This window comes from Notamacropus eugenii, chromosome 3 (assembly GCF_028372415.1).
Source record: "Notamacropus eugenii isolate mMacEug1 chromosome 3, mMacEug1.pri_v2, whole genome shotgun sequence".
NCBI classification, from domain to species: domain Eukaryota; kingdom Metazoa; phylum Chordata; class Mammalia; order Diprotodontia; family Macropodidae; genus Notamacropus; species Notamacropus eugenii.
The window spans coordinates 130,430,488-130,457,463 of NC_092874.1; the positions used below are offsets into that span (position 1 = coordinate 130,430,488).

Sequence of the window (26,976 nt, forward strand, 5' to 3'; positions counted from 1 at the left end):
TATAGATATAGATGTAGATATAGACATAGATATAGATATATAGGTATATAGACAGAGGGCACAGGGTGAGTTGAATATGAAGGGATGATAGCTAAAAAATAAAATTAAGGGGTTAGAAAGGAATGTCCTAGGAGAAAGAGAAAGGGAGAGGTAGAATGGGGTAAATTATCTCTCACATAAAAGAGGCAAGAAAAAATTTTTACAGTGTAGGGGAAGAGGGGGCAGGTGAGAGGAAATGAGTGTACCTTACTTTCATCGGATTTGGCTTAAGGAGGAAATAACATAAACACTCAAGTGGGTGTGGAAATCTATCTTACCCTGTAGGAAAGTGGGGGGAAGAGATAAAATGGGGATGATAGAAGGGAGGGCAGAATGGGGGAGGGGTTAATAAGAAGCAAACACTTTTGAGGAGGGACAGGGTCAAAGGAGAGAATAAACAGGGGATGGGATAGGATGGAGGGAAAAATAGATAGTCTTTCACAACATGATTATTATGGAAATGTTTTGCATGACTGTAGATGTATAACATATCAAATTGCTTGCCTTTTCAATGAGGGTGACTGGAGAGGGAGGAAGGGAGAAAATTTGGAACTCAAAGTTTTAAAAATGAATGTTAAAATTGTTTTTACATGCAACTGGGAAATAGGATACATAGGCAATGGGGTACAGAAATCGAACTTATCCTACAAGAAAATAGGAGAAGGAGTTAAGAGAAACGAGTGAAGGAAGGGAGGGCAGATTTGGGGAAGGGATAATTAGAATGTATGCAGTTTTGGGGTGAAGGAGGTGAGAGATGGGGAAAAAATCTGGAACTCATAATCTTGTGAAGGTGAATGTTGAAAACTAGAAATTAATTAATTAATTAAAAGCAGAAGCAGAAAAAAGCAGAAGGAGGAGGAGCAGGAAGAGGAGAAGAAAAAGAAGCAGAAGAAGGTATTATTCTATCACCGCTGCTAGTTATCTAAGTGCTCCATTTATATGAGTCTCTGTGAATTCCTGCTCTGATTTAGGAAGTTTCTTATTGCCAAGAAGTCTATAGGGTCACCTTGTATATTTAGCCACAAAGACAGTGACAGTAACAGAATACTACTGGAGGTGACTCAGTAGCAAAGAGAACTATCTCCCTACCAACAGCTGCAATACTGGAATGACAGCTATGGAAGAAGATACACCTCCTACATAGAACTTTTCTGAGAACAGGATTTCAGTACAACTCCTATTAGTCACAGGTTTTGTTTTGGGTTTGGACCTGTGATTTAATTCATGTTGGGGAACTCCTAGTGTGTGGAAATTTCCTCCACTAATGTCAATCTTCAACTTATCTGCTATTTATAGTATAAGAGAATTGCCTAGGGCTATTCAGAGATGAAGTGACTGACCAGGGCCACACAACTGGAGAAAGCCAGAGGAAAGAATTGAATCTGGACCTTCCTGACTCCAAGGTCAAGCCCTTCCTCCTATCTACTACAACATGATGCACAGTAACTTGAGTCCCTCTATATATCTTGGAGTCACACCTGGTGGTTTCCTAAATTTGGAAAATGAAAAACTGTATAGGTACAACATAATGCAAAAACAAACTAAGGCAAATCACCGATGAGATCTATGATAATTTTGTTCCACAAAAATCTAAGGTAGAAGTGATGAAAAAATACTGGTAAAACCAGTCAAGTAAGTGGTCAATTCAACCAGTCAGTTGGATTGATTTAATTGACAAGATTGTTAAGTTCAGGTATACTAACTGTAGACATAGCCAGACTATAGTTTGGATATACCACCTCAAGCAAATGCTGTTTTGAAGTTTGAAGGCATAAGGGGCAGGGGGGATCCCGTGCTACTGGAACCAATGCTACAAAAGAACAATACTCTAAATTCATCCCACTAATAAAGAATTAATTTCATCAACAAATATATATTAAACAACTAATATATACAAGACTTTATAAACCCTGGCTCTGCAATCAAGAGGCAGGAGTGTGCATCCTGCCTCAGGAGTTGACTAGCTGTGTAACCTTGAGTCTAATCTCTCAAAGTCCCAGGTTCTTTATCTATAAAATAGAGATAATACCTATAATATTTGTCTTACAGGATTCAAAGGAGAATTAAATGCTATAACATGTCAAGAGCTTTGGGAAGATTAAGGTATTATATTAATGTCATCTATCATCATCATCATTAATTACCATAATTATTTTTATTAAGTGCTATAAAAATAGGACAAGTTCAAAGCCAAAGTGTCCAGAGGACACTGTAACCTCAGCAAAGCCTCAGACTACTTGAGTATTGCTTACTTTGACAAGTACAGGGGTAAAATAATAATGACAAACTATTTTATCACTCATACAAAAGGTCTGGATAGAGAAAAGATTTCCTTTTCCTAGGCAAATACTGTAGGGAGTATATTGTATACTTATGCTAATTAGTATTTAGCCAAGCAAGAGGTTGGCAATTTACTCGTATAAAATGTATAAATGTTTATAAAATGTATTTCAGATATTTTGTAATTTAATTAAGTATCAAAGTCATATTTCAGAAACACTAATGATATATGCATTTGCTTTTCATATCTTCATTAACCCTGCAAGTTCTCAATGGGGTACATTATCTACCCACTGAACCCAAGCCACTCATGGGGTGAAATGGATAGTCATTGTATTAAGTCTGATTTTATGAGTGTATTTTGATTTATTTCACTGGAAAGGTTCCACCTCTAGTGTGAGGACTATGCCCTAGAGTCCTGCCAGCTTCTCGGTTTAGACCTGACATCCTACTCAATTGACTCACTGATGCTACCTCTCAGAACACCTGGTATTTCTTTGGCCACATTCCCACTCAAGTCTTGACTTGAAGCAGCCCCGATTAGCACAGGAAATCTATGGAGGACCAGCCTGAAATAGGGTGAGAACAGACTGAAGAACTTATTTGGCAAGACTACGTGGGAGGCAATGGCTGTTTCTCTCTGCTTAAATGGATTTTTTTAAAATCAGGAGTTATATTTCCCTCTTGAGGAATGATTATGGCTCACATTAAACAGAATATACCATGCTCTTAAAACTAATCCACCTATTCTGTGACATGACCTCCAAATATTCTTATCTAATAATTTGACACATACAAAAGAGAAAGATTAATTCTTACAACCCAGGGAGAACTAGATACTCTGACTTTGGAAAGGTTTTCATTTACGTGAAAATGTGAAAGTATTTCATTCATTCAGTTGTCCTATTCATTTCTAGTAAGAAAAAAACAAAGGTAACAACTCATATTTGGAAAACATTCAAGCCAAAGGGTTGAAAGAATGATTAGCGTCTCTCAAGTTCACAATGTTTTATTTTGAAACTAACATATATCTGCAAACTGAATGATGATACTTTCAGTAAAGGTTTAAGAAAGTCAGACTGATAAAAGCACATCTTTACAAAACTGCTGTCGGATGGACAACGTTTATTATTACAGTGTTTAATTTTAACTAATCCATGAGTTAGTATTAATTTGTCAGAATATTCAATTCACAAATAGGCCACTTCGATAATAAGTATCTCTATCACATGGCATTACATTAAAAATGATGATGCTATTAGCAATCTATAAAGTATTTTAAAAGATTAGCATAATTTTTCTAATGACTGAAAATAAGTATAGAAAACTATCAAAATGCCAAATTTGGAGGTAGAATACATCAGATTAATTTTTACAAGAAAACACTAATTCTATCATGACTCAGGAGTATTTGTCTTTAATGTAAGAGATACCAGATTGCCCTACATCTAAATTCTTTACTACTTCCAACAATTCATGTTTATGTGAGCATTGGCACTACTCCACTGCTAAAATGAGCAACTCTTCTATAACTCAGTGGAATAGGCTTTGAGAATTGCTAATAATTCGTCTCGGGGTGGCCAACACACTTATGAGTCTCTTGAAATCTAGTTACACTGATCCTTAGATTACATGGATCTAGTACATTCAATCCAAACTTGGAACTTCCCTGTCTTGAAAGGACATGACATATGAGAACACCATGAATGGGTATCAGAAAGGTTCTATTGATGTTCAAATAGACAATATCAAATTAAAATTATATATCCTTAGAGAACATCTAGTACAGAATCAAAATCGTCTCAAATGGCCAGCAAAACTCCTGAGTGAAGCCTGAACCAGGTTAAAATATAATTGGGAAATGTTGAACAAAATCAATAAAAATACGATACAACTACTGTTGATTTGTGGTTTTCTGAGTCAATATGAGGCATCAGGGATTGTTTCTACTTGAATCTGACACCACAAATCTAATCTAACTTCTTTTTACAAATGAGGAAATTAGGGCCCAGAGAGATTATGTGATTTGTCCAAGGTCACAGAACTAATTAGTGGAAGAGTCAAGATTTGAACTCATGTTTCTTGATTTCTCATCCAGTGCTATTTACACTATATCTCAGCTACATATCTACTATGAAAATTTTGTTTCGTATCTCTAAGTCAAAAATATTCTTCTTTTCATTACATCCCCCTCCAAATAACACCTCTATTGCAACTTTATGAATAAATTCCCAGAGGGTGGAGGAATTGAGGCAAGATGGCAAATTAGAGGCAGCTACCCAGTTGACTCTGATCACTCCCCTAGAAACAACTTCAAAATAACACTTCAAATCAAGTTTTAAAGTAGTAGAGTCAACAAAAGATCAGGGTGAGGCATTTTTCTAAGACAATTTAGAACAAGAGAGGACTGTGACACTGGGATGCGCACCATCTGGGAGTCTGGCAACAGTATCAGTAGCAGGCCTTGGAAGGTGGCCTGATAGTGGTGGCAGCAGCCACAGCTTCAGGAACTTCCAGTCCAGAGATGGTAAGAAGGTCAGACAACTGATAAGGGGTCTTTTGCTGGCACTGAGTGCAGATGATGCTGATTGGCACTTTTATTACCCTTATGCAGTTCTAGATGACAATTCCAGCATGGAGAGAAGTGCTTATAGTTGGTCAGAAGAAAGCAGGGACCTTGGTTGCAGTTCCAGGGAGATGAGAAGTAGGAGCAGAACTGGATCCCTTCCTGGGTAAAGACCAGAGTGTAGACCAGGAGAGCAGTGACCACATCTCTCCCAGGACTGCACCACTATGGAAATTCTAAAAACTTTCAGACCCCCAGAACTAGCTCTGAAAACAGCAGAATGAAAAATCCTGAAGCTTGACACACTGACTCCCCACCTACAGGTAAAAAGAGTCCCACTTTAATAAAGTTCAAAGTCAAGAAACAGGCTGGAAAAATGAGGAAACAAACAAAAAAAGAACTTGACCATAAAAAGCTATTTCAAGTTGACCTAGTGTTTGATACATGACAGAATGAAAAAAGTGTGTCTTCTCCACTCCACCTCCTTTCATCATCCTTGTAGACCTGAGTATTCATACTGACAACTTGATCTCACAGTCTCCTTAATCTCAACAACAACTTCTGAATTTCATATCTAAGTTTCTCACTAACACTGACATACCTTAGATTCTAAGATCAGGTTGTTTGAAATTTCATTGTCTGAACAAGCTTCTTATCCTTCCACTTCTAGCACTTGTTCACACAGACTAAACCTACTGTTTTTAATCATCATCAGCTGCGGTCACTCAGCCTTCCTGATTTTCCAAGTCTTATCCTCCAACTCTGACTGTTTTCTTTTTTCTCTCTATCTTGGTCATTGTCATTTCAATGATTCACTAGCTATTCCTTGCCCTTTGACCTACTGACATTACCACACAGCTAATCTTCAAACCTGGATAATCTCTGTTATAAAATTCTCTGCTTCTATTCCCATGGTGCTGACCAGCACTGGAAAAAGGAATGTTAATTTCATCTACCCTAAATTTATGATTTATAGCCTCAGCTGGAGCCTCATAGTTACTTGATGAACATTTCATCAATAATAGATTCTCCAGCTTACTCCCCTGGGATGTTCCAAACCTCTAATATTTTTCTTTAGCTGCTGGGTCTCCAATCACTCCTAATACTCAGCACATTTTTAATCCCTTCTTTTCCTGCTTTCTCTCTCTCTCTCTCTCTCAGACTTCTAGACCAGAGAACAGCTGGGATTGAGGAAGGGTAAAGAAAGATTTCTCGCTTATCCCATACCTCCCAGGAGCAGTAATGGCAACTTTAAGACACCCACATGGAAAGCCTGAAGAGGAAGTTCCCAGACCTCCAGTTTCTGGTTACCATTCTCTACTTTTTTGTTTCCTTTTCTGAGCACTTTTCAGACATTAGGTGAAAATGGACTTTCCGTGTGAATTTCAACATTTCCAAGAGATCAAGAGTTCCTGAATTCATTTGTTTAGACTAGTGCTTTTCTCACAAAAATAACAACAATAATGTTAATTATCCCTTCTAGTGCAAGAAAATTCCTCATCATCCTGTTCCATTATGAAGGAAGAAGATCTTTTTCAGAGGATCGCCATGAAGTTGAAAAATTAAGCATATTCCAAGAAAAAACAACAGACTTGAACCTTGTCAACCACTGCTAGTCCATGCCATTTTGGGGTCATCCCTTCATCATCTAGCCATCATCATCATTCTCCTCCAGCCAGAATCTGAGATTCCACTCTTGGGTCTCTCAGCTCTGACAAGGGAGATTTTGACCAATTTGCTGGAGCCTAGGCCTCCTCCTGTCTCCTCACTATGCCTCCACAGAGTTCCTTCTCCCTCTCCCACTTTCCAGTACCCTTCTTCATGTTGTTTGCCTCAGTTAAAATGGCTTATTTGTATTTGTATATCCATCACTTAGGATGCTACCTAGCAATATGACTTATTAATTGTCTATCACTTATATTTCTTGGTCCTTCCTTCCTTTCTTCCTTCCTTTCTTCCTTCCTTCCTTCCTTCCTTCCTTCCTTCCTTCCTTCCTTCCTTCCTTCCTTCCTTCCTTCCTTTCTTTCTTTCTTTCTCTCTCTCTCTTTCTTCCTTCTTTCCTTCCTTCCTTCCTTCCTTCCTTCCTTCCTTCCTTCCTTCCTTCCTTCCTTCCTTCCTTCCTTTCTTTCTTTCTTTCTCTCTCTCTCTTTCTTCCTTCTTTCCTTCCTTCCTTCCTTCCTTCCTTCCTTCCTTCCTTCCTTCCTTCCTTCCTTCCTTCCTTCCTTCCTTCCTTCCTTTCTTTCTTTCTTCCTTCCTTCCTTCCTTCCTTCTTTCCTTCCTTCCTTCCTTCCTTTCCTTCTCTTCCTTCCTTCCTTCCTATATTCCTTCCTTCTTTTGTTCCTTCCTTCCCTTCTTTCTTTCTATCTCCCCTGCTAGCTTTCTCCCTTTGGTCTACAATGGGTTCATGCCTCCTAAACCATAGAAAAAGCCTTCCTTAAATCCTTCTATCCTCTTAAGCAATAATCTCCTCTCTTTCTTCACTACCAGATTCCTTGAAGTAAAAGTCTATAAGTCAAGTCGTGGCTTTCTCCCCATGAACACTGACTTCATTGTACCAAGAGTTCTTTCTCTGTTTCTGTCTCTCTCTGTTTCACTCCCATTGTCTGTCTCTCAAGTCAACAGACATTTATTAAGCACCTACTATCTTACTAGGAGGCAGCTAGGTGGCTCAGTGGGTAGAGTGCTGGGCCTAGAGTCAGGATAGACCCAAGTTCAAATTTGGCCTCAGATACTTACTAGCTGTGTAACCCTGGCCAAGTCGCTTAACCTCTGTTTACCTTAATCCACTGGAGAAGGAAATGGCAAACTACTGCATTATCTTTGCCAGGAAAATCCCATGATTAGTCTTGGTGTGCTATGGTTCACAGGGTCATGAAAAATTGGACACAACTGAACAATCTCATTGTCCTTGACTTTGTTCTGTCTCCACTTCCGTGTCTATCGGTCTCTCCTCTCCTCTCTGTTATGGTTCTGTATTAGCACAATTTTAAGAGACTGGTTTCACACTCCCCAAAGAGAATTCCATTATGTTTACCATTTAAATGCACTAGTCCCATGTATATAAAACAATACTCCTGTTCAAGAAGTCACATGTGCTCTTTTCCCATCCCTACAGTATTCCTGTTTTGTCTTTATCACTGTACTAAAAGAAGTTCTTCATGGTTCTGTGATCCAGGCTCTTGTCCTCTCCATTTAAATTCTCCCTTGCCAATCTCTTCTACTCCCACAGCTTCAACTACTCTATCAACTACTTTATATAGATGACCTTTCTGCAGAAATGTACACATTTCTCAGATCACTCTCCTGAGCTCCAAACTCATATTTTCAGCTGCTTACTAGATAAATCTGCCAGCATACTTTAATCCCTCAAATTTAATTTGGCCAAGAGTGAACTTCTTTTTTACTCAAAACCTCTCCCTCCTTTGGATTTCCCTATTTCTGTCAATTACACTATCAAACATCTATGGTTGAAAGCTTTGTCTTTTCTTGGACTCTTCCTTCTTCCTCACCTCCCACATCTAATCAGTTGCCAAATCCTCTGGCTCTACTTCCACAATATCTCTCACACCTGTTCCCTCCTTTCTATTTCTATTGCCAAAAGGGTGCAGGTCATTGTTGCATCCTTTCTGGACTATTTCTTCCAAACAGATCTTCCCACTTCCTCTTTCTTCTCCTTTCAATCTATACCTCACCTTGCTACCAGAATAAACTTCCTTGTGCACAGGTCTGATCATGTTATTCCCCTATTTAAAACCATTCAGTGTCTTCAAGGTGTTCCATGGTTTGACACAGCCCTGTTTTTCAGATTTATCTCATATCTGATGCTTTCCTCCATATACTTTAAGCTCCAATCAAATTAGAGGTGCCACTGATTTTTTGTGCATACCTTATGCCCTTCCACCTGTGTATCTTTGCCATTACCTATACCTGAAGTGCTCTCCCCCTATAAATGCTTCAAGAATAAGCTCATATGTCATTGATCAAATCCTAACAAAGAAGTACTCATTCAGCTCAAACTATGTGCCAGACATCATAAAAGGAGCTAGGAACACACATACACACACAAATGAAAAACAATCTCTGTCCTGAAGGAGCTTCTATTCTGCTGAGGGAATACATCACAAAAACAAATAAATATATGCACAGTTTGAGGATGGAAAAAGCACTGCCCACTGGGGGAATCATCTGTTTAATCTCGAAGTTGGAGAAGTTATGTCTTTCTTCCTTCTCAGAGAGCCCACAGCACTTTGCTTGGACTTTTCTTACACATTCCATTAAACTGTTTTGTATTACAGTTATGAAGAGCATATTTCCTGGAGAAGTCTTATAAGGATCTACTGAATTCCTCTTACATCTTCTTAATAAGATACAAGGTTCTCTTGAAAAGATTAACTTATTGTCAAGGTGAACTTATCATTACCAAGGTCAAAGTAGATGAGTCTGCTCTGGTATTGATCTTTTTTTGTCAAGGTATTAATTTGCCTTGGGGCAAATAATACCCCATCCCTGAAGCGATTTTAATGGGTATTATTACCCAGCTAACCTCATCTTGTTGATGAAGTTAACTGTTGGGATTGGAAGCTCAATTCCATGTGGACGGTCTCGGGCGGGTAAAAGTGGGACTTCTAAATCTTAGAGTCTTACGAGGCCCTCCATGAACAGCGGGGATTCGAGAAGGTCAGACTGAGCTAGCTCGGCTAGCTCGGGTATTTCCGCCTCTCCCCGGGAGATACGTGATGGGTGGAGTCTCCCTGCCCTCGAGATTGTCCCGGATTGGAGCACACCTAGTTACCTAACAGCACGGTATTGAGATGCAAACTGTGCGGCTGAAGGTTAAGTAGGATTGAGGAAGCCTGAAAGTTCTCTCTTAGCAGTGTGGAGCCAAGAGGACAGTAGGCTCCGCTCCTCTTCTTTCCTCTCTCCCCTCCCCCTCTCTCCCCACTTGTACTTCTACTTCCAATCCCTTAAGCTTAGCTTCCTTAGGAAATCTCCCCCTCTTCCTCCTAAGGAAGACCCCCCTGCACTTGTAACTAGACCCTGTAATAAAGCTCAACCCTTGTTCGACTCTGGAACGACCTTTCTCTCATACGTTTATCCGGTTTGGCCAACCGAAGACCTGGGACAGGTAAGAAAGACTCGGGTAGCCCAATACAGGCCTCTAGGCCTGGCAGTTGGTGCCCGAACAGGGACTGGAAGCGTAGATAATCCTGGGTGCTTTTGGGGTACACCCGGAAGGGGCTGTGAAAGAAGTGAGTCCCGAATCCTAGATTCGGAAGGAGAGAAAGTGGAGAGAAGCTTCCCAAACCCCTGGGAAAAGGGCGGAGATGGGGAATCTATTGCCAGTAATAAAGCCAGAGGAACAGGAGGTCTGGGCTGAGACACTTCACAGGGAATGCAGGGAGGCGGGGGTCACAATAGAGTTAAACGACCTCCGAGAATTTTGTAAGGAAGGGCCGGAGAGGCCAGGGCGGGATTGGAAAGAGAGTGGAAGCGGAGAGAGGGGAGGGGAGGACCTTGGCGAGCAGAAAGTTAAGGAGCATAAAGAAAAAATAGGTTTGGAGCTCCATCTAGCAGATGGGAAAGGCGAGGCAGGGGAGAATGTACCGTGTCTTCCCTCTGCGCGTCCTTATAGCACGCTCCATACTGGAGCGGATAGGACCTGCCTTAGCGGTCGCTCAGTACCCCGGCACTGGAAGCTTAAAGAAAGCCAGAGACCAGTGTGGGGAATAGGAGGGTGCCAAAATACCTTAGAGACAATGCACCCAGTAAAGTGGGAGGCAGAGGATCGCCAAGGGACCGTATGGCCGTTGGTGATTCCAGGACTTAGTTTTAACATCTGGGGCAGGGACATTATGAGCCGCCTCGGGATGAAGCTATCAAATTTTTAGTAAGGGCCATTGCTGTTGTACTGGAGTCCCCACCCTTGAATTGGAAGTCAGACACCCCGATTTGGGTGGAGCAATGGCCCCTGACTCCAGAAAAACTCCAGGCACTACAACTACTGGTTAAGGAGCAATTAGCACCCTGGAATGCTCCTGTGTTTGTTAAAAAGAAAAAATCCGGGAAAGTCAGGTTCCTTACAGATGTTAATCAAGCATTTGTGAGCACCTGGCAGCAGCTATACCAAAACAAACAGCCACTATGCATTCTTATCATCTTTACCTTGAAGGCGATCCTCGCTAAACAAAGAAGGGGAAAAGGTCGCCTAATACAATCAGAGCTTGATACAGCTGTCTCAAGGAGCGCACATACTACTCCAGCTATGAGACATTTTAAGATACTAATATGGGGTCGAGGGTATGTTTGTGTCTCCACAGGAAAAGGTCATGCGTGGATTCCCATTAGAAGGATCCGTAAGTGGGAACCGATGTCGGAGAGCCCGGAGACCCTGGAGAAGGATCATACACCACCTGAGCCTGCTGCTGACAGCTTTAACCTTGCTGCCCAGAGAGGAAGCAGCACTCATCCCAACATTGCTGCCCATTCCATCTAGGCATTTTTTTCAGCGGCTGAAGGAGGACTTTGATATCACAAACCCAGGACATTGGGGGGGGAAGGGGTGACCAACTTTTCACCTGAATACCACAGGCTTGGCCATTCAGGCTTGGCCGTTGAGATCCATTTGCATGACTGAGGGAGTGACGTGTAAGGCGCCTACACCAGCTGCTCCTCTTAAAATATGCTTTGGGATTAGTTGATTGCACTTCCCCTGTTGTAACTCAGCCATTTAGTTTCATCTTCGTTTTATTTGATGCCTCCCTTTGTCAGTTGTGCTAGCTGCAGATTTCTGTGTGAATGCAGTCTTGTTGTAGGGTACTCATATGCTAAAGGCCTTCCTAATCCACTCAGCCTCCAGCCACTGTTTGCTCTAGAGCCAGGTGTGCTCCGCGCATAACAAAGAAGGGGATTTCTCTCCTTCCGAATCTAGGATTCGGGACTCGCTTCTTTCACAGCCCCTTCCGGGTGTACCCCAAAAGCACCCAGGATTATCTACGCTCCCAATCCCTGTTGGGGCGCCAACTGCCAGGCCTAGAGGCCTGTATTGGGCTACCCGAGTCTTTCTTACCTGTCCCAGGTCTTCGGTTGGCCAAACTGGATAAACGTATGAGAGAAAGGACGTTCCAGAGTCGAACAGGGGTTGAGCTTTATTACAGGGTCTGGGTTACAAGTGCAGGGGGGTCTTCCTTAGGAGGAAGAGGGGGAGATTTCCTAAGGAGGCTAAGCTTAAGGGATTGGAAGTAGAAGTACAAGCGGGGAGAGAGGAGGAGCGGAGCCTACTGTCCTCTTGGCTCCACACGTGCTAAGAGAGAACTTTCAGGCTTCCTCAATCCTACTTAACCTTCAGCCGCACAGTTTGCATCTCAATACTGTGCTGTTAGGTAACTAGGTGTGCTCCAATCTGGGACAATCTCGAGGGCAGGGAGACTCCACCCATCACGTATCTCCCGGGGAGAGGCGGAAATACCCGAGCTAGCCGAGCTAGTTCAGTCTGACCTTCTCGAACCCCCGCTGTTCATGGAGGGCCTCGTAAGACTCTAAGATTTAGAAGTCCCACTTTTACCCACCGGAGACCATCCACACGGATTTGAGCTTCCAATCCCAACAGTTAACATCTGAGTTACTTTTGTATTTGGCTTTTAAAAAGTAAAACACAGGGGACCAGAGGTAAGAGACACCCAGAAAGCAGAAGCATTGTATAAACGGAGACTTGGACTTAGTCTCTGAAGGAGAACTGGGGGTGGTGGTGATGGTGGTTGGAGGCACCTCCAGACAACCACATGGTCCCAGACATGACAACAGATATAGACCACATTAGATTAAACTGTAAGTTTCAACCAAGTGACAGCAAAAGACCAAGTCATGGTGTGGAGATGCAGACTTGAACCTTGTACTTCACTGATACGTTGAGTTATGTGCATTGTATTTGTGTGCTTTCCCATTATGGGGAAACCTTGAACTGAAGTTTAAAGAAATATAAACCTAGAAACTTGTACTGGTCCCTTATTGAACTGGTGCTCACCAGAGAGAGGATCTTGCAACACTTCTTTGGAAACTTTGAGAACTGCCCTCATGAAGAGGATGCAGGATTCAGTGCCATGCTAGTACAATAAGTATGGAGTACTGTATGAATCTCTTGGAAGATGAAGCTCACTAAAGAGGGAAGGGGAGGTGTTGACTATTAATAGGTCCGATATCCAAGTCTTCCACTTTGGTCATGTTAACTAAAATTTGCCCTACGTGCAATGTTATTCTAGCCCGACTGCTTGCATGGAAACTAAGGGAGCCACCTTTTTTTATTTTTGTACAGACCTAGATATGAGCAAAATATTTGTGTTTCTAGGGGCAACCCTGAGTGGGGACATCTGTCAAAATGTATTACTGGTAAGAAATCCTAATACTGAACCCAGTCTTGATAAATCCAGAGTCTCAGTTCTAGGACACAGGCTACAGTCATTTATGTATGTGTTACATTTTCCTACTAACATAAGCTCCATGAGTACAGGGACTATGTCCTAACTAAACATCCTATCTTCCTTATAATCTAGCCCAGTGTTCCATACATAATATGGGTTGGGTTGTTTTATTGTTTGGTTTTGGACCAGATCTATGATTTCATTAGTATAGAAAATTTCCAGTGAGGAAACACCCTCTACCATTACAGATAAGCAACTCTTCTGTAACTCAGAGTCTTAGAGAGTTGCCTAGGGCACTGAAGTTGTTGTGATGGGAAGCCTAGCATCTGACAGCCAGGATGTGTCAGTGAACTCACAGCTTTCTGATTCTGGGGTTGACTCTTTATCCACGACACCATGCTGTCTCTTGGTCTCAGTGTGGAATATGCTGAAAATTAATTAAAAAGTCAAATATTCCCATACACTAAAAAGTGATGAACAGACTCAAAATTTATTCAAAGCTATATTAGGTTTCACTTGATTATCCTGATAAGGAAAAAAAAATCAGTAGCAACTTACCATTACTACAATGCATCTCTTTGGTCTCATTCATTAAATGTGGCACTAAAGGGGGAAAAATATAAATTTATATTAAAAATTGCTTGGCAGAAAGAAAAAATACAAACCAACAATCTCAAGTATATAAAGATTTAAAATTTTTAAAGAATTTTCAATTCTTTTTTAAAAAACTAATTTAAATATCTAAGAACTTCTAAGGAGAAATAGAAGTTTAAAAAGAATGAATGTATATCTCATTCAAGTCCCCAAATGCTATTTTGTTCAGATAGGAAAGTAGTGAGGAAAAGAATAAATCAAATAACTTGACCAATTTAGATATTCAATTATCTAAAACTTCTTATCAGATTATCCTAGATCTGTGATTCTACAAATACAGCAAGAATGTTAACTTAGGGGTAGCCATGTGGTACAGTGGATAGAGTGTGGAACTTTGAATTGAGAAGGCCTTAGTTCAAATATTGTCTCAGACACTTTCTGGCTATGTAATCCTGGTCAAGTCTCTTAACTTGTCTCCGTTTCCTCATCTGTAAAATTGGGGATTAATAATAGCACCTATCTCACAAGGTTATTGTGAGGATCAAATAAGATGACATTTGTGAAGTGCTTTGCAAACTTCAAAATGTTATATCAATGCTAGGCATCATCATTATTAATCTGGGATCTATGGCCAAGGGATCCATTAATGGGGTTTAGAGTGTTACACTTTCATTTTTACCAGTCTCTAACTGAAATTTTGCATTTCTTTCAAGTGTCTGAAAACTTTATTTTGAGAAAGTTTCATAGGCTCACCAGATTGCTAAAGGAGTTCATAACATATTCAAAGAATAAAAAAAACCACACTGATCTACAGCTTCTATAATCATAGAAATATAGAAATTCCATTAACCTTCAAAGTATGTCCTGGCTCCACTGACATTTGCCAAATATTACCTCTATTTCTTGTATGCAACAAAGAAATCTCCTTATAGCTAACACAAAAAAGCATGACCTCTGAAATCCTTTATAACTTTAAAACTACCATCCTATGATTCTGTGAAAACCATAAAAAGATTGAATATAAAGGAGGGGCAAAGTATTAGTATACCTACAGTTTCTAATTAGAACTGTTGACTTATTTTCCTTTATCAGTCATTCAACAAGTATTTATCAAGCTCTTACTACCATGTGCCAGGCCATGCTAAGTGCTAGAAATACAAAGAAGGCAAAAATATGGTTTCTGTCTGCAGAGATATTACATTTTAATAGAGAGAAAATGTGCAAATAACTATGTGCTTGGAAGATATATAGAGGGTAACTCTAATTTAATTAGAAAGGGAAGGCACTAGGAAAGATTGGGAAAGAGTCTAGGAAAGGTCCTCTGGAGATGGTGGGATTCAAAGGGAGTCTTGAAAGAAGGCAGGAAAGTCGAAAGGTAGAGGTGAGGAGGAAAAACTTTTCAATCATGTAGTCAGGAGAGTGTCATGTGTTAGGAAAAAGAGGGCAGTGTAGCTGGATTATAGAGTACATGTAGGGAAGTAAGTGTAAGAAGACTGGAAAGATAGAAAAGGGGCAGCTTTTTTAAGAGTTAATCCTAGAGGTAATAGGAAACCAAATGAGTTCATTTAGCAGGATAACGACATGGTCAGACCTGCACTTTAAGAAAAACAATTTGGTGGCTAAAAGGGGAATAGATGAGAATGAGGAGATAATTGAGGCAGAGGAACTAGCCAGATTATTCCAAGAGTCCACGTACGAGGGCTACGTAACCATGGTGACTAGGTGACTGGAAAGAAGGGGACATATAGAAGAGATCTGGTGAAGGTAGAAGTGATATGATTTAATAAGAGAATGAATATGATGGGTGAATGCAAGTGAAACTGAGGATGACACCATTCTGGATGAAAAGTCTGGATATCAGGGTACATAATGGTATCCTAGACAATAAGAGGAAAGTTGGGAAGAAGGGAGAGCTTTGGGGAAAAGATACTGAGTTCTGTTCTGGACATGTTAAATTTGGGGTGCTTATGTGATATACAATTTGAGATATCTGAAAGGTGATGGAGGACTGGGGCTCAGGAAAGAGACTAGGGCTGGATAAAAAGATCTAAGAATCATTGGCACAAAGATGATAATTGAACCCCTGAGAACTGATAAGATCAATAAGTAAGAGAAAGCCAAAATGAAAGACCCAGGATGGAACTTAGATATATACCCAAAGTTAATGGACATGACCTGGATAAAGATCCGTTAAAGGAGACTGAGAAGGAACAGTTAGGTAAGCAGAGAACCAGGAGAGAGCAACGTTACAAAACTCTAGAGACAATACACATTGAGGAGGAAATGATGATTGACACACTATCAAAGGATCAACTTCATTTCTCACGCTAGTTTCCTCTCAACCTTGAATACATGGAATGGTACTTAATTTCCTAATGAAACAGTTCCATTTTCTCCTTACCTCTGATATTTTCATCTTCATCCAAGGGAACTCTTGGCTTAATGTTATCTGGAAACAGATTCCTGTGAATGCAATGCCAAATATATTCTTGATAAACAGAATGAACAAAATTGTTCTTTAAAAAACAACACACATCTAATATTCCCATTTCTTTGCGTGTATGTGAATAATTTTAGCATTGATAACAAGGGCCCAGAAGAAGCCATCCACTCAAACACTTCGGAGAATTTACAAACTTTGGAAGCAGTAAGCCTCACATAGCAAGCTGTATAGTTGGATGAAACAAGCTGTGAAACATAGTTTGAGAATAACAGACATATAATCAAAATAATATCTGTGTAGTTGGAAAGGGTAAATAGCTAACATGCTGTCAATTACTGACCAAGGACTCCTATTTGAGAACTGCTTGAGTATCCTGGATGATGTACAATGTGTGTGGTAGTTTGCCTCTTTTTCTGTTGAATTCCTAAATACAGGATCAGATTGCTGCTAAAACCTTGGATTTGGGCAAAATAAATAACAAAGACATAAATATTGTTCATTCTTTTACAAGGAATGAGAGTTCATTAACTTGCTCTTCTACCTTAACATCATGGTTCCTATTCAAAATTCAAAGACCATCAGAAAAAGTCTCCCTCTAACATAATATATAAAGTCATTTACTTAATTACTCAAATGGATCTGTGATCACATCCATATGGATCACATCCATGTTGCCTCTAGTGATGCCAATCATAACTCATCAATGCCTGCTTATCCTCTGCAACTCATTGCCATATCATCTCCTAAGTCCACAAGGCATGCTGACATTGTAAACACACCATGGAGCATTAGGGTTGTCCATCTGTTGTATCTCACACTTACCATTTAACTAGTACATGTTCTTTGCACATATTTTTTTGATTAATTCTTTATATCAGTTCTTCCTCAAGATTATTTGTTACATATAAATTTCCTTACACAAAACAAGTGTTTTTACCTTGCCCTCTGTGATACTCACTTTTAATTCATTGTGTTCTATGACTTTTAACTATAAGCTATCCAAAACTGCTAAGATGTTGTCATTAAAAAGACAAATATTTGTTTTGGGGGGATCTTTTGACATCATTAAAGAACACTATAATTTACAAAAGCCAATATTATTCTCTCTCATCCTTATGTCTAATTCTTTCCCAATTTGTTGTCCTCTTATACTGTCTATCCAAGAGACAGCCAGTGATGGATAAGTTCTCATTAAAATGTTTGAGGTTGAAGTCATATAGATGATGGAGCCAATTAGCAGTCATTAAGTCACAGGGCTAAAATTCATTGGTTGCTCTCCCTGCAATCTTAGTTTTAATAGCTCACAGGCATATAGCTATGGGAAGATGTGTACATATATTGGATAAAATTGTAACCTAATTTCTAAACTCTCTTTGTAAAATATCATTTAAATATTCTGCAATGTCCTTAGGCTGCAGGTTGTTCTTGATTCTAATTTTTACTGGATCACTGAGGAAGTAATAAGAGAACTAACCTGGATCTGTTGACTAATCCCATGAAAGATCTGCCCAATATCAATCACTACAGTTAGTAGCAGAAAGTTCATTCTATCCATCTTAAAGAGGAAGTATAAAGTTTCAATGCAGATTCTTTAAAGGAAGCTCTAGTCATTCTTTTTAATCACTCTATCCAAAAGACTAACAGCAGGTATTCTTGGGGATCACACCATTTAAAAAATGAAATGAGGTAAAGAAAAAAATTAACATATTACCCGTATCTAATTTCTGCCACAGTCCAAAATCTGACTAATCCACCAAGTCTACTTTAAATAGCATGCTCTTCCGGATGACTCTTGAAGTAGTTGAAGGAAACTCTCCTTGCAGTAGCCCCAGAGCATGCTACATCTAAGTAAGCAGATAGTTTAAAAGGAAAGCAAAAGAAGGATGGCTTTCTCTTTAGACCCAAGGGCAAACACTGAGAAAAAGCACTCCTGGATTGGGAGAGCATAACTTTATAGCTAGAAAGAACCTTTGAGGTGACTGAGTTGAACCCCACATCTTATATAAAATCACACAAGGAGTAAGTGGTAGGGCCAGAATTCAAATCCAGGTCTTCTTACACCAGAGTCTTTGCTCTTTCCACTGTACTGTGTCTTAATGTTTGATTCCACAAAGTAACTGCATAATTTGAGAAGAAATTATATTCACTTAGAATGGAGTGCTTGGTGTGGACATATTTCACTACCTACTGAAGCATATATAACTGAGTCTCAAAAGCTTGATGATGATTCATATGTAAATCCTACGTTTATTATAAAAGTCCAATATAGCAAACTGAGGTAATTATGACAAGAGTTGGCTACCTATTTCCAGGTCCAAATTAAGTCACATTTTATCTAAATCTAGACTGAGAAAATATTACAGGTATACTCATGAGAAATATGCTCCTGAAAAATTAAGTGTAAACTGGATTTTTATCAATGAAATCACATTTTAACATACTATGTGCGATTGGAGGGTTTCTTTCGAAAGGTATTAGGCAAGTCTTTATAAAACAAATAATTATGCCTAATTGAAAATGTCTATTTCATACAGGATCAGAGGACTAGAGTTGGAGGATGATTTCAGAAATCCAACCCCTTCAGTTATAGTAGAGAAACTGAAGGCTAGAGAACTTAAATGAATTGTCCAAGAACACACAGATAATAAGAAAGAGACCTTGGAGTTGAACACAGGTCTTTGGACATGAGAATAGGTATCTGTTCCACTATATATACCACTACCCTGGTTTACTCCTTTTATGAGTATTTTATGGGCAGCTAGGTAGTGCAGTGGATGGAGCGCTAGGCCTAGAGTCAGGAAGATCTGAGTTCAGATTTGACCTCACACTTACTTGCTGTGTGACCCTGGGCAAGTCACTCAACTTTGTTGCCTCAGTTTCCTCATCTGAAAAATGAGCTGGAGAAGAAAATGGCAAACCACTGCAGTATCTTTGCCAAGAAATCCCAGATGGGGTCATGAAGTGTTGGACATGACAGGACTGAATAACAACAACCTGTTCTTCATTCCTAATACACAGAGTTCAAAAGTACTAGTTTCAAGGTTTGTATTTGACTTGTTTAGATGCTAATTTCTATTAATTTAAAGTTCTTAATGTTTGTGCTTAGCTCATAATTGGCATCTGTTTCTTGTTAAATGAGATCTCTCCCTCCCCATCCTATCATGTTGATACAAACAGTTGAGTCTTTGGTTACTGAAGAATGAAGAAGAAAGTGATTGTAGAATCTAGGTATTATAATTTTATAAAACACTCGACTTTTCTGGGTGTAGATTTTTTAAAACCTTTTTTGGGAGCAGAATTCCAGGTGGGAAAAATTGCAGAGTTGTGGGCATTGATGAATCTCAGTGTTAAATGAATGCCATCTAAGAATCCCTCCATGTTGCATTCAAGGTTCCAGCTTGATCAAGGTTGATATACCTATGCAGGTGTTTGTCCTTTGTTTTCGAAGAAGACCATGACATCAGAGAAATGATGACATGACTTGCACTTGACTTTGTTTTGAGTGAGGGAGGGGCTGTGCAAGGTCACCAGCCTCACTTTCTCCTCCTGGGCCATCTGGGTCCAGTGACCAGACATTCATCAGGATGACCAAAGATGGCCCAAGATGCAATGGGAGATGTTGGCCTATTCAGGTATTCACTTTGAGGGAGGACATCCTTACCTATGATTTGCTTGTTTCAGAGGTGAATCTCTCAAACTATTCTTGTGTTTCCTATAAAAGAAAAAAAAAAGAATTAATGCTCTTTGAAGTTAAAATTGTCATTGAATAGAGTAGAAGGAAGAATTGAGCTCTAGTTATTATTAACTCCCTCCTAGGAATAGAGTTTAACCGTTATATCATAGCTTGTTGAAACTTGAAAACTTGGGAAAAACTGTCTAGTGAAAAAACTCACCAAAAAAAAGACCTTAATGTATCTTAATATAAGTTATGAAATAAAATACATTATCACAGAGCACTGAACTTGGAGTGGGGAGGACCTGAATTCAAATCCTAATTCAGATACTTGTCTGACCCTACACAATTCACCCTCTTTCAAGTTCTTTCCCTGTAAAACAGGGAAAAGGTGATACTTCAAAGAATTTTTGGTAAACATCAAATAAGACACTGTGTAAAGCACTTCACAAATCTTAAAATGCTATAATAAATATTTTTGTTATTAGTTATTATATGGCATGATCACTGATTATGTGGATGTCAGTTGAATTGAATATATGACAATACCGAAGAATAACATTTTAAAACTTAGTTCCCAAACCTCTAAACCTTCTACCTTTGACCAGGTCTGCTAATTTGAGGAAGGAAAACTATTTGTTACTTAAAATCATGACAGTTTAAAATGACTTCTAAAATATTCTTGAGCGAAGTTTTAATAACCATGTAAAGACTTAGATTATTATAGAAAATGCCTGGCCAATCTTTTTCCATCTCTCCTGAAAGAGGTGGACCACAGGAGGTTAGATTTAAATAAAGAAAGATGTCCTGAAATTGAGGGTAATTAGAAGAAGGAGAGGCCTAAAGGATTCCAGGGAAGTACTGTATTCTCAGGAAGTCCTTTCTTAAAAGGATAGATTTTCATTTCTCTGAGAGGGTTGAAGTGTAATTCTGATTTGAAAGCAGAGGGATAACAAACTCCCCTAAAGTTTCTCCATGATAATAGCTTGTGTAATAGCTTGCATTTACACAGCACTCTAAGATTAAGTGGTTTGCCTATGGTCACACTCAATTCAATAAACATTTATTAAGTGCCTACTATGTGCCAGTCACTCTACTAAGGATTACCTAGTAAATTGTCAGAGATAGGATCTGAACTTATGTTTTCCTTATTCCAATAACTTTGGCTGTGTTAAGCTACCCTCAGCCAGTAAAGAAGTTAGAAAACTTGTAGATCATTGAATGTTAGATCACAAATATGTTTTATCCTGTCATCCTGTATTCACAAACCAACTAAATAAATCCAATTATTCTCCCTATCTGATAGGTAGTTGATAGCTCATGAAAGTATTGACAAATGTCATATTTTTTCATAGCCTCTCTGATGTTCTCCCACCTCAGATGTATATCAGAATGACACCACATTGAAAAAATTTCATTCTAAACATTGCCTTATAGGGGAATCAGGGTTCATTGGCTCTTCCATTGGGATGATTTGCAGCTTGTCATCATATTTTTATCTCACTTTTTGAAGCTCATTGGTGTCCTTATGGTTTGCATATTTTGGAGTGAGTCATTTTCAGAGCATCATTTTTGGACACCCTCCTGATTTCTTCTCCTCCCTTTCCCCCGTCCCCTGACACTATGGGTAAAGGCCATTTAAAAGCAAACCTTTCTAGTTAAAGAGTTTTTGATTACACATTCTTAATATACATCTAAGTCTAACAATAAAGCTCTCCTATTCCAAAAATGAAAACTTCTCGGCAAATGTGTAAAAACATATTACCATTCTACGGAATAGAGCTGAGTCTTTTTATCTGTGAGCTGTAGTTCTTTGAACAAATTTAAGAGGGACCAGTACTGGGTCAGAACTGAACCATGTTTTTCCATAGGATCTGCCACATAATAAAATTCATGCAAAAAAGCTTGAATCCCAGGTGCGGTGGATGGGAAAAGCTGAGAAGAAAATAGAAAAAATATAAATATGTTAGTAAAGAATATTGGAAAAACTTGTAGAAAAAGCACAAAATAAAAATGTGTTGCTCTTGTGGAATGCCACATAATCCAGTATTTTAAAAAAGAAAATATTGTAAGAGTAATGGTCAACAAAATCCCCTTTGGAATGGTTATATGATGTTCTCTACGGAACTGAAAATGATATTCAGTTGAGCACATGGGTACGTGATCAGACAAATGGGAGGATGAAGAGAAATCCCTTATGGTTGGAATTTATTTAGGAGAGAATAAGTAATACCAATAGAACAAAGGAAATTTGTGGCTGTTCTCTCCCCACCCTTACAGTTAAGGAATTGATACTGTTGCTCTTTCCCCAGCACACAGCTTTCTAAGTTTTCTTGCCAGAGTCTTGGGAGATGTTCCTTACATTCAGGATGCCTTATCTAATATCATAAACTCCAAGAGAAGTGGAACCAGGTCTCTCACTTTCTTTGTATTATGTCCAAAAAACATACTATTAAATATGGGCATTAATTTACTCCTGGGTAATGATGAATTTGGAGTTTATCCAAATTGGTATTTATGATGGAATCATCTTTGAGGAAAATGCTTTCCTTTGAATTCATCAGAGAAGCTTCTCCAGGCCAAGGCAAATTGTAGAACATCTTTATTAATAAAATTAGCTAGTAAATTGGTGATATTTTCATGTCCCAATATTCATCAAGTAAAAGATATTAACCTTAATCTTTATTATATTACCATAAATTTTGTTTTAATCCATCATTTATCAGAAATTTATTAAAAATTGTGCATATTAAATTAACAATCATTATATTAATAATTCATTTCATTTAAATGACTGAATTTTAGATTGGCCCTTTTAAAAAGAGTATGCATCAACAGTCATTAGAAATCAGATTTAGTCAATTATAAAAAGCAGGGTGAAACAGAAAAATAGGAATTAAGAATGCACATACGGACACAACAAATTTCCTTTTGACATTGTTCTGACAATTATCAGAAGTTATGAAAAAATGTCATCCTTGTACTAGAATTAATTTAGATATTTTGCAAACTTTAGCCATTCACTTTTTCCCTCTACCCCAGTTTTGAAGGGGAGTTAGACAAATTGGCATTCATTAACTTTCTAAAGACTTCTCTAGATTGGTTTGACATTTTCAATCTTCCACAAAAAAGGAGGGAAATAGGCAAAGGATACATTTTGGTAAAGTAGTAATTCCCCCAAATACTAGTGGAAAACTTAAAAATTCTTCAACATTGTTGTCATGAGAAGAGAAAATTAAAATCATCAGCTGCATCAACTCTATATTTTCCTACCTTTGATAAGTCAAATATTGTTTTTGCAAAATCATAAACCAAAACTTTAAGGATCCTACCCATTTTGTGCTTTGAGAAATAAAATTTGAATTTTTAAGTTTTCAATATTTTAAAACATATGCCTCTAAATTCAAGATTATACACACATATATATATGTATATGTGTTCATATATACATGCATACTTATATGTGTTATGAGTTATTCTATTATATACCCAGTAACATGATACCAATATAATATTGGTGTGTGTGTGTGTGTGTATATGTTTATACCCAGTAACATGATACTAATATAATAGCAATAGAAAATAATTTAAATGGCATTATTTTGTTTTACCAATTGAAATTGTCCCAGACTCTTGAGTTCCTTTATGAATGTCATAATTGAATTCATCTCCTCTAAAGAGAGGCATGGATTTAGTTCATTTTGATATCCTTCATCCTGCATTGAAAAAGCAAACAAAATTATTTAAACATCCCAACAAAAGAAATTAAAATTGTTGATTCAGTAGCTACCCACTCCATATCCGTCTTTCTAGCCAATCAATAAGTGAACAAGCCTAGTATAATGGGAAGACATTTTCCTAAAGACATGGGTTCAGTTATCATCTCTGATATTTACATGTGTGTTCCCTTTTCAAATATACCTGAATTTTTTGAGAGCACTATTATTCTTCTGGTCACCCAAGTTCACAATCTTGGAGTCATTCTTGCCTCTTCCCTATCTCCTCTCCAGTGCCCCCTCTTTCATGTTCACTTGGTTGCCCATTATTTTCAGTTCTATTTCCACAACATCCTTCACATTCGTGTCCTCATATCTATTCATTCCATATACTTACCTAGTTCATGTCTTATTACCCTGTGCCTGGACAATGGCAATAACTTCTTTGCTTCCAAACTCTCCCTTCTTTATTCTATCCTCCACATTTCTGTCAAAATATTCTTCCACAGGATAGCTCTAACCATGGAAATCCCAGGCTCAAAAATCTTTGCTGGCTCCCTATTGCTTCTAGGATAACATACAAACACCTCAGTATAGAATTTTGAGTTGTCTATGCTCTGTCTCCAAACCCATTTTCATTTTTTTTCCATATTATTCCCCTTCAAACATTCTATACTCCCACCAAACTGACCCAATAACTTTTTCCTTTTCCTGAACCTGACCTTTCATGTGCGATTTCTATGCTTTTGCTCAGGCATACAGGTGTGGAAATATCCCCTCCTTTCCCCCTACTCCTTAGAATCTTTAACTTCTTTCAAAGTTCAGTTCATATGTCTGAAATAGTTTGAATTGATTAAGATGAAACTCTGAATTTAATAAATACCTTGAGTTTTAGAATGTTTTAAGGATGTGTTATTGCTCTAAGGAGGTCACAACATAGTAGAAAGCAAAAAAATGTGATATAGTTGAATGAGAACTAGATTGTGTGTTAGCAAAACTTGATTCCAGTTCTATTGACCCTCAGAGCTAGCTACAAATTTGCATTGTTCTTCAATAGTTATGTACCTTTTAGTAACTAACTCATTGGATGTCTTCAGCATGGGAGCAGTATCATAAGACAGTCAACAAAACTAATGCAACCAAAATTAGAAGGGAAATAGGAAATGGGGGGAAAAGATTTACAGCAAGTTTCTCTTTAAAAGGCCTTATTTCTCAAATATATAGGGAACTGAGCTAATAAAAACATTAGCAAATCACCAGTTGATAAATGTTCAAAAGGTACGAGTAGGCAGTTTTCAGAAAAAGAAATCAAAGCTATCAAGTCATATGCAAAAAATGCTCTAAACCACTATTTATTAGATAAATGAAAATTAAAATAATTCTGAGTATCACGTCATACTTATCAGATTGACTAACATAACAGAAAAGAAAAATGGCAGATATTGGAGTGGATATGGAAAAACTGAGATACTAATGTACTGTTGCTGGAGTTGTGAAATAGTCCAACCATTCTGGAGAATAATTTGGAGCTAAACCCAAAGGCATATAAAACCATGCATACCCTTTGGCCCAGCAATAACCTTACTAGGTCTGAATCCCAAAGAGATCAAAGGAAAAGGACCCATTTGAACAAAAATATGCATAAAAGTTGGTTTTTTTTTGTAGCAAATAATTGAACATTAAAGGGATGCCTGTCACTTGGGGAATGGCTGAACAAGTTGTGGTATATGATTATGATGGAATACAATTGTGCTATAAGAAACGATGAGCAGATGCTTTCAGAAAATACCTGGGAAGATTTATATGAATTGATGCAAAGTGAAGTGAGCAGAAGCAGAAGATCTCTGCACATAGAAATAGCAACATTGTAAGCATGATCAACTGTGAAAGACTTAGCTACTCTGATCAAGATAATGATCCAAGACAATTTCCAAGGACCCATAATGAAAAATGCCATTCATCTCCAGAGAGAGAACTGATGAACTCTGATTACAGACTGAAGCACACTTTTTAAACTTTATTCTTCTTGGGGCTTTTGTTTGTTTTCTTTTAAAATATGACTAATATGAAAATATTTGCACAAGTATTATCAATATTATGCTGCTTGCCTTCTCAGTGTGTGGGTGAAGGGTGGGAGGGGAAGAGAGAATTTAGAACTCAAAATTTAAAAAAAAAGATGTTAAAAGTTTTACATCCTAATTGGGAAATAGTTAATTAAATAAAAATATATGAAAAAACAATGCCTCTGGCCTGTTTCCTTTTCTGTTAAATGAGAGGAGATGACTAGATGACCTCTCATTTAAGATTCCTTCTGACCTTTAATCTGTCATGGTATGATTCTATAAATCTCCCAGGGCAATAGATTCCATGAGTACAATTAGAGAATTGCACCAAACCACTGTAAGATTTCTTCTAGCTCTACTCCTCTGTCACGTTACATTCTACAGACATCAAGAAACCTCCACAGTATTGTTAAGTAAAGATCTGGAGGGAAATTATTGAATGAACATATAAGAATAATTTATAATGGAGGCAGACTGGTAGTGAAAAAAAAATTTGACTCAGTCAATCAGCAGAGACCTAGTTTTCAGTCTTGTCCCAGACATTAGGTATGAAATGTTGGACAAGTTATTAAACCTCTCAGAAACCCTCAATTTCTTATTTATAAAATGGGTATGATAGCACATACATATTACTTGACCCAAATGGTTATTGTGATAAAAGTGCCTTGCAAAGCTTAAAGTATCAAATACAACATCTTGAATATAACTGTTGCTTAGAAGTCTTTTCACTTTCACTTTTGTTTGCTTATCTGTAAAATGAGATTAGACTACATGACCTCTAAAGTGTGGTTGTCCAGTTGTGTCTGACTCTTCTTCATCCCAGTTGGAGTTTTCTTGGCAAAAATACTCAAGTGGTTTCCATTTCCTTTTCCAGCTCATTTTATAGATGAGCAAACTGAGGTAAACAGGATTAAGTGACTTGCCCAGGGTCACAATAGTTTGAGGCCGGATTTGAACTCAGGAAGAGGAGTTTTCCTGACTCCAGGTCCCACACTCTATCTGCTACACCACTAGATTGACCCAATCCTAGATTCTAGGATTTATCAAGTTCCTACCACATGCAAAGCACTTAAGAGATTTGTTTTGGTTTTGAACTAATTTAGGAAATAGATGAGGTGCTCAAGGCTTAGTAAGTTACGTAAGTAGCAAGAACCACAATGAAAACACTTTCAAATTTGAACACCCTCT

At 38.3% G+C, this 26,976-nt stretch overlaps 1 protein-coding gene across 4 annotated transcripts in view; it reads right to left on the reverse strand.

The window, feature by feature from the left end:
- Positions 1-26,976, reverse strand: part of CPED1 (cadherin like and PC-esterase domain containing 1) — a 425,597-nt gene that overhangs the window by 211,122 nt on the left and 187,499 nt on the right. For all 4 annotated transcript variants that reach the window (XR_011976874.1, XM_072652906.1, XM_072652904.1 and 1 more), the window contains 5 exons: positions 23,621-23,725; positions 21,775-21,944; positions 19,998-20,048; positions 16,295-16,356; positions 13,858-13,902 (listed from right to left, as the gene is read on the reverse strand). Coding sequence is in view for 3 of the 4 variants with exons in the window: in XM_072652906.1 (XP_072509007.1) it covers positions 13,858-13,902; positions 16,295-16,356; positions 19,998-20,048; positions 21,775-21,944; positions 23,621-23,725 (433 nt within the window). In the remaining variant the exon portion in view is untranslated. The remainder of the gene's footprint in view (positions 1-13,857; positions 13,903-16,294; positions 16,357-19,997; positions 20,049-21,774; positions 21,945-23,620; positions 23,726-26,976) is intronic.